The sequence below is a fragment of the Salmo trutta genome, chromosome 23, assembly GCF_901001165.1.
Source record: "Salmo trutta chromosome 23, fSalTru1.1, whole genome shotgun sequence".
In the NCBI taxonomy this organism is placed as follows: domain Eukaryota; kingdom Metazoa; phylum Chordata; class Actinopteri; order Salmoniformes; family Salmonidae; genus Salmo; species Salmo trutta.
In genome coordinates, this window is record NC_042979.1 from 24929591 (window position 1) to 24938826 (window position 9236).

Below are 9236 nucleotides of genomic sequence, written 5' to 3' on the forward strand. Positions count from 1 at the left end.
TCTCTGGATATAGAACATCTGGGAAATACTTAACTGTATATAGTTACGATGAAGAGAGGGAACACTAGGGATAGTGAGACTGCATATTAGTGAGAGAGAGAGAAAGAAGGGGGAGGAGGGTGGCAGCATGCTACCAGACATGTGAGTGGAGAGGACAGCGATGAGGTAGTGGATTTGGGGTAGGGAGGAGGACGGAGGGGAGGAAGATTACAACTGAGAGGAAGAGAAGAAAGGGGAATATTAAAGATGAAAGGGAGGGAAAGAAGAGGAGGAGGGAGAGCAGGATGTGGAAAGAAAACCCGAGGGACAGCAGAGATAGAGAAAATGATGCTGAAAAGTGGCTATGCCTGTAGCCCAAGACAATGAGGCTCTAGCTACACTAAGGTCATGGTGAGAATGCTACTATAGTCCAGAGTTTGAACTCTGTGTAAGTATAGAGATATTATCATAGGATTAAGAGGACAAAAGAAAGCATGATACTGCATCCAGGTGTGCAGAGAAACATGCAACACACTCATGTCAAAACTACACAGGGGAGTCTCATTGTGCAAGAGAACACGTTAGAGACAAATCCACGGTATAGAGTATTTTCTGAGTCCGAATAGGTCAATAATAGGATTTTTTCTGTTGGCTCTTGCTCTGTTGCAGATTGCCAATAGGGGGCATCGTTTTCCTTCTGATCATGAGGCACTAATGACAGGACTAAAAAGTGTCAAATTTTTTTCTGTCTTTGCCACTTTGCCACGGACTGAACACTTCCGACTCTCCTAGTACTACCTAAAGAAAGAGTCTTGTCATCACAACACTATATTGGGCCAATATAGAGTTCTACACACCACTTCATCACACTGTAGATACCAAAAACAAATAGTCCACATTGGCTGAGTTTACACAGGCAGCCCAGTTCTGATCTTTTTCCACTAATTGGTCTTTTGACCAATCAGATCAGCTCTTTTTTTGTGTAAAGGCAGACTACATGCATTAGAAGTTCCTTTTTCTCTATCAACTCACAATCTCTTCCCTTTCATTTCTCTTTGTGTCTTAATGCAGTGAAACAACATACTCCAATATCATTTAGAGGACAAACAACTAATGCCTGAAGACGATCATCAGTTGACGGGCAGGATTACTAGTAGTCTACCTGCAGACCAATTCCCCAGCCTTTCCCCTCTCATCGATAAACAACAGGCTGGCCAGCAAGATCTCTAAACGTTGGCTAATCAAATCTTCTCACCATTTCACTAATTGAATTGGTTTTCTCTAACCAGCTGCATAACTCATCTCCCTGAGTTCAAATCCACGTGAGAATTGTGAGTGGTTTGGCTCTCTAACTGCAGGCTCTTGTAGGGGTGGTTTATAGGGCATAGGGGCCCAGCACTTGATCAGAGCACCGATGAAAATGTCACCTCGTCAGAGAGTAGGTGCCACATCAGCCTCCTAAACGCTGAGTGATGCAGGGCTTCTCACTTGCCCACGATGCAGCTCATCAAACACAAAGACATATGAGCACGTGCACTCACACAACCACGCACATAACCAGCACCCAACATGACAGAAGTGTCACAGGCCTTATTGCTATGTGTCAGAGTCACTTTGAAATCGGTATCATCTCACCCAATTACCGTAATTACAGCAAGCACTGTAATAAAGAGGGAGGAAGAGAGGGAATGAGAGGGAGGGAAAGGAACAGAGAACACAGGAGCTCGCCGGCTCATTTTACACTTGAGTATACTTAGTTTAGGATAGTTCAGCTCAGAAAAAGCAACCGATTAAAGGGTAGTAAAGGAATAAATAAGAGAGGGAGAAAACTATTATGTGAGAGGTGAGGGAGCACATAGCTTTAGCCCGTGGTCCATCTGCTACACTGCATCACCACATACAATGCGCTGGCCATAGAAATACAATGACCCATTCTACTGGCACTCCTTTCAACCTGCCTGACATTTCTTTGAAAGAAACCCAAAGTATTTTGTCTGACTGTGAGAAGTGTGAGCCCCACATCCCTCCATCTTTCAGAGCTCTAGTAGTCCAATGCCCTTAACTGACCAGTCGTATGACGCTCCTTAAGGATACACAGATCAAGGATTTGTGGAGTTTCCTGATGACAGATTTTCAGACATTATCCAGAAGGCTGCAGGTCAGGGTGAGCTAGCTATTGCTCTAGCCTCAGCGGTTTGAACGTTTCAGTAGTTTGTGTGATCTGTAATGCTATCAGGTATACACACCTTGGCAAAAGGCGGGTGTCTCTGCATCTTCTCTGCGTCAGTCTAACATGCTGCCTCCACTGTCCAATCAACACTTTGAGTGGCTGTGGGATGGGATTAACTGTCCGACCCCACCCACCTCTATACGATAAGCACTATGTGCTGTAAAGAGGTGAAGCATCACTCTTCACCAGACGGTATATTCTGACAAGAGTGTTTAAAAGTACCGGTAAACAGTAATGACTGATGACTCAGAGACCGGACACACACCGGCTGTCTGTACGCCCGCTGGCTGAGGTGTGTGTGACCTCCAGTCATTTGCCATGTCCCCTGGCAGAGCTCTTCAGTGAGCCCCTCCCTCCACAGAGTGACACTGTGTTTCCTGATGCTAACATTGGGAACGGAAGAGTCGGACAGAGAGGCCTCGCCACTGTGGATGAGCACAGCTGGCACCAGCCTACAGGAGCACAGAGGAGCCACGGAGCTCACCCATATGTCCCACTAACACAGGACACACACTTTCATCTGAGACTGTCTGTTTGACTGCTTTAGGCTCACAGCCTCAGAGTTGAGTGTGGTTGAAGTGGGCTAAAGGAAGACGAAAGGAAAGACAAAGCATTGCACTGAATCAATAGATGGGATGCAGAGAGGGAAGGGGAAGGTCAAATGAAGTGCATTGAAGTAGGTAGCTAAGATGAAGAGGGAACATGGTACAGTGTGTGTTGTGATCCAGCAGGGACAGAGGGTTCTTTCTGGAACACAGAGGGAGAGAAGAGAGAAGGCAAAGGGCAAAGCTCAGTGGGATAGAGCAGGAGAAGAGGCACTGCAGAAAGAAAGCTTTGATATGAGGAGCAGCTTGCAGAGCTGCAGAGCCCTGCCTGCCCTTCAGACAGCGGAGAGGAAAGTAGGACGGGGTGCAACGAATAGGAGGGTAGGACTCTGTGTACCAGCAGGCCTGTGTGTGTGTGTGTGTGTGTGTGTGTGTGTGTGTGTGTGTGTGTGTGTGTGTGTGTGTGTGTGTGTGTGTGTGTGTGTGTGTGCGTGTGTGTGTGCGTGCGTGTGTAGAGGAAATAATGATTGTTTGGTGTGTGTGTATGTATGTGCGTGCATGCGCGTCTGTCTGTGTGTGTGCGTATGTGTGTACGTGCATGCATGTGTGTGAAAAGCAGGACCACCTTTGGAGCGCCCGTGTGTCTTGAGCCCACAGACACTGACACCCTTTTAATAGCTTTCTCTAGTCACAATGTCACGCAGCAAAGGCCTGGCTGTGAATACCAAGAATATAGGCCAGACATACTGTGTGTGTGTGTGTGTGTGTGTGTGTGTGTGTGTGTGTGTGTGTGTGTGTGTGTGTGTGTGTGTGTGTGTGTGTGTGTGTGTGTGTGTGTGTGTGTGTGTGTGTACCAGTCAAACGTTTGGACACACCTACTCATTCAAGGGCTTTTCTTTTTTCTACATTGTAGAATAATAGTGAAGACATCAAAACTATTAAATAACACATATGGAATTATGTACTAACCAAAAAAGTGTTAAACAAATCAAAATATATTTTATATTTGAGATTCTTTAAAGTAGCCAACCTTTGCCTTGATGACAGCTTTGCACAGTCTTGCCATTCTCTCAACCAGTTTCACCTGGAATGCTTTTCCAACAGTTTTGAAGGAGTTCCCACATATGCTGAGCCCTTGTTGGCTGCTTTTCCTTCACTCCGCGGTCCAATTCATCCCAAACCATCTCAATTGGGTTAGGTTGGGTGATTGTGGAGGCCAGGTCATCTGATGCAGCACTCCATCACTCTCCTTCTTGGTAAAATAGCCCTTACACAGCCTGGATGTGTGTTTTGGGACAATGTCCTGTTGAAAAACATGATAGTCCCACTAAGCGTAAACCAGGTGGGATGGCGTATCGCTGCAGAATGCTGTGGTAGCCATGCTGGTTAAGTGTGCCTTGAATTCTAAATAAATCACAGACAGTGTCGCCAGCAAAGCACCCCCACACCATCACACCTTCTCCTCCATGCTTCACGGTGGGAACCACATATGCAGAGATCATCCGTTCACCTACTCTGCGTCTCACAAAGACATGGCGGTTGCAACCAAAATCTAAAATTTGGACCAAAGGACAGATTTACACCGGTCTAATGTCCATTGCTAATGTTTCTTTGCCCAAGCAAGTCTCTTCTTATTATTGGTGTCCTTTAGTCGTGGTTTCTTTTCAGCAATTGGACCATGAAGGCCTGATTCACGCATTCTCCTCTGAACCGTTGATGTTGAGATGTGTCTGTTACTTGAACTCTGTGAAGCATTTATCTGGGCTGCAGTCCTCATGAGAGCCAGTTTCATCATAGCGCTTGATGGTTTTTGCGACTGCACTTGAAGAAACTTCTTGACATTTTCCGAATTGACTGACCTTAAAGTAATGATGGACTGTCGTTTCTCTTTGCTTATTTGACGTGTTCTTGCCATAATATAGACTTGGTCTTTTACCAAATAGGGTGATCTTCTGTATACCCCCCCCCCTACCTTGTCACAACACAACTGTCTCTTCACAGTCCCCAAGTCCAGAACAGACTATAGGAGGCACACAGTACTACATTGAGCCATGACTACATGGAACTCTATTCCACATCAAGTAATGAACACAAGCAGTAAAATTACATTTAAAAAACAGATAAAAAAACACATGGAACAGCGGGGACTGTGAAGCAACACAAACATTGGCACAGACACACGCATACACACACACACACACACACACACACACACACACACACACATTATACATACACATGGATTTAGTACTGTAGATATGTGCCAGTGGTGGAGTAGGGGCCTGAGGGCACACAGTGTGTGGTGAAATCTGTGAATGTATTGTAATGTTTTAAAATGGTATAAACTGCCTTAATTTTGCTGGACCCCAGGAAGAGTAGCTGCTGGGGGATCCATAATAAATACAAATACAAATACATCTGACTGGCTCAAACGCATTAAGAAGGAAAGAAATTCCACAAATTAACTTTCAACAAGGCACACCTGTTAATTGAAATGCATTCCAAGTGACTACCTCTTGAAGCTGGTTGAGAGAATGCCTATCTCAAGGCCATCAGACTGTTAAACAGCCATCACTAACATTGAGTGGCTGCTGCCAACATACTCACTCAAATCCCTAGCCACTTAATAATTAAAAATTGTGTCACGTCCTGACCAGTAAAGGGGTCATTTTGGTATTGTAGTTTGGTCAGGACGTGGCAAGGGTGTGTTTGTTTTGTGTGTTTTGGGGTTTTGTTGTATGTTCTATATTTTCTATTTCTATGTTCCATTCTATGTTGTGTATTTCTTTGTGTTGGCCTGGTATGGCTCTCAATCAGGGACAGCTGTACATCGTTGTCGCTGATTGGGAGCCATACTTAGGTAGCCCTTTTTCCACCTGTCTTTTGTGGGAAGTTGATTTTGCATTGCTGTGTGTGTAGCCTGCAAAACGGTCTAGCTGTCGTTCGGTTTCTTTTTTTTGTTTAGTGTTCAATAAAAGTTAAAGGTGAGCACTCAACCCGCTGCGCCTTGGTCCATTCACTACGACACCCGTTACAAATTGGATGTAATAAATGTATCACTAGTAACTTTAAACAATGCCACTTTATATAATGTTTACATACCTTACATTACTCATCTCATATGTATATACTGTACCATCTACCATCTACTGCATCTTGCCTATGCCGTTCGGCCATCGCTCATCCATATATTTATATGTACATATTCTTATTCATTCCTTTAGACTTGTGTGTATAAGGTAGTTGTGAGATTGTTAGATTACTTGTTAGATATTACTGCATGGTCGGACCTAGAAGAACAAGCATTTCGCTACACTCGCATTAACATCTGCTAACCATGTGTATGTGATTGATTTGAGAATGCCAAGACTGTTCAAAGCTGTCATCAAGGCAAAGGGTGGCTACTTTGAAGAATCTCAAATATAAAATATATTTTGATTTGTTTAACACTTTTTTGGTTAGTATGTGTGTTATTTCATAGTTTTAATGTCTTCAGTATTATTCTACAATGTAGAAAACAGTAAAAATAAAGAAAAACCCTTGAATGAGTAGGTGTGTCCAAACTTTCGACTGGTACTGTATGTGTGTATGTGCGCACACACACGTGAGTGTGTATGTGTGAGAGATTAGGTTAGTAATGTGCGTGACCATGGATTGATGAGTTCATACAGTATGCAGGTGAGTGAGGGATGAATATTATATGTGTTAGATGTGTGATCACAGTAATGAAGGTAAAGGATGGAGCTTACTGATGATTGTACTGATGAGTGTACTGATGAGTGTACTGATGAGTGTACTGATGAGTGTACTCAGCCTGGAGAGGCACCAGTTGTCTCTGGTGTGTATGCCTGTTTGTTCTAAAATAACATTCATACTCCAGTCAAGTGTATGACATGAGAGATCATGTCAATGTGTCAGGCAGGAGATTGGTGTGTGTGTGTGTGTGTGTGTACCATGTGATATTGCTACGTGCTCTAGGTCCCCTCTCTCTCATCACAGCCCTTTGTGTGTGTGCACCGAGAATACCGCAGCACAGAGAGTTGTGCGCACACACACGCGGCATTGAATAAAGAGAGGGCTCACACCCACAAACATACATACCCATACACACACGTACGCACGCACACGTACACTCAGAATTATGTAACCATGCCAATGCCATCCCACATCTGTCTGTGGAGTAAACCCAGCATCTGCAAGGTCATTCAGCGACCTCCATTAAGAGAAGACTACTGTGTGAAAACTCATGTATGACCAATCAGATAGTGCATATTGATCTCTGTGAACTTCTCTCCTAAATAATGTCCACCTGCTGTATGGTTCATTTAATCTCACCAAGGTGCAGCAGCAGCCATGACGGCACAAGGGAGCCATCACATGGATTACACTATTGGCCAAATCGAGTCCAGATCTATCCATCTCTTGGGAATCCATAAGCAGACAACATGCATTGAGAAAACTGTGGGTTCTTCCGCTCGATAGACCCAGACAGTGAACACAGGAGACCTGCGCATAGCCAATTTAAGAACAAATGTTATTGCGGTGCTGTTTGACATTATTGCCTGGGTGAAGGGGTGTCAGAAATTTCCCAGATTAACGACCCGTGTTTACGGGACATGAGAAGTAACGATTAGACCATGCGGGTCGTTTACACGGCGTACAGCCTTGGAGACCTGCCAAATAGAGGAATTTGCTTCCTTTGCTGAATATGTTAACGGTGGCGTTTATAGGCATTCTGTTGCCCTGCTCAGACCGGTGCAATAACTCACTGTGATGGCTGATCACCGAAGTTGATTGAGTCACTTGCAGTTGATTGATAAATTGATAGCTCAATAATTTGCCCGCAGGATGCAACACCAGTGTATCCAAGAACGGTAAGCACTCTAACTTTTCTATAATTTCAGCCAGTACTTTTGAAAGTGGTGCTCACGAGCCAAAACAGGTCCCCATTTTTTCTGTACTACGTCATCCAATTGTGTACTACGTCATCCATTTCGTGAGATATGTTATCAAATCAAAATCAAATCAAATGTATTTATATAGCCCTTCGTACATCAGCTGATATCTCAAAGTGCTGTACAGAAACCCAGCCTAAAACCATAAACAGCAAGCAATGCATGTGAAAGAAGCACGGTGGCTAGGAAAATGAATTCGTATTATACGCATTTTGCAATTTGTGTGATATGTTACAAATCCAATTTGTGCAATATGTTAAAATATTGTTTCTCTATAAAGATATCGGTAAATGGTAAGTGTCCTTCATATTATCTAATCCCTCCAGTTGGAGCATATATTTGTAGAAACATGTCACCAGTGCAGTGGGACACATATGCTACAGTAACCTAAATGGGTTAGGCGATGTTGCCATCTTTTGCAATTACCAATAGGCTACCTTCAAGAGGTTATGCTATAGTGGTAATGTAACTTTTGTCTGTAAACAAGATCCGGACAGAACATTTAAATTGCACTGCACCACACAGCTCTTCAGGATCAGTGAAATATTCGCGGTCATGATGCACACTTGGAGACTTGCTTGCGTCAATGTTAAGAACAAAAACAACTTTGGGCATCAAAAGCGGTAAATTGTGTGATTCTTCCACGCTATTTGTGCAACCAAGTCATGTCGAGCAAGCTGCAGACGCAGCGACGGGTTGATGTTGCTCCACGATGGATATAAGCTGTAGCCTACCTGTCCTGCACGGACGATATTACGTGGAAGAATTCTGGAGGACCCACCATCAATAGATTGGGGCGTTTATAAACGCGCAATTACACAAATTCGTTGGTTATCCTAAATGTCACTATTATGTCACACTATGTTCAGTAACTTGGTAGCATAGCAGATCTCTGCTACAGTAGAACGGCAATACTGATAGACGAGTCTGTTGGTGGGTGGTCGATCGGGAAAGCGGGCAGGACACTCACCTAACTTTTGCTGCCACGGAAGATATCGCATCGTTTCTTAAATTCTTCCTTTTAGACACGACAGTTCCCATGCTGGCATGGAAACGACGCAGGCAGGAAACAGCTCATTCCAGAAAAACCAAGGATGGAGAAATTCGGCGAGAAAACACTAGAACGTTAAAGGAAATCCAGGAAAGACACATGCATTCCACTACGGCAGGAATCTTTGTGTTTTCAGGTCTGCAGAGCGCTCTCTCAGAAAGAAAATTAGATTCAGCGCCTCTTCTCCCTACTGTGTCGAAAGAGTGCCTGTGTGAGGTAACCCAGTACTGAAAGAATACCCAGACAAGCACCAACAGAGCTCTCTCTCTTTTTCCCTCTTTCTCCCTCTCCCTCTTTCTCTCGCTCTTCATTGATCAAAACCAGAGAAAATGGGATGGGAGGGGGTTGGACTCCTGCTTGTCATCATCATCAGGTGTGTGTGTGTGTGTGTGTGTGTGTACAGGAGGGGCAGGGGTGGCGGCAGTAGACAGGAAACTGAGCAGAGCCATGTAAGGAGTTGTCAATTCTAAGGTGTC

At 44.2% G+C, this 9236-nt stretch overlaps 1 protein-coding gene across 1 annotated transcript in view; it reads right to left on the reverse strand.

Moving 5' to 3' along the window:
* The window catches only part of LOC115160282 (NMDA receptor synaptonuclear signaling and neuronal migration factor-like), a 58123-nt gene extending 49103 nt beyond the window's left edge, over positions 1 to 9020 (reverse strand). The window contains exon 1 of the mRNA XM_029710644.1: positions 8680 to 9020. Within this exon, the coding sequence (XP_029566504.1) occupies positions 8680 to 8750 (71 nt within the window). The 5' untranslated portion in view covers positions 8751 to 9020. The remainder of the gene's footprint in view (positions 1 to 8679) is intronic.
* Between the last annotated feature and the right edge of the window lie 216 nt (positions 9021 to 9236).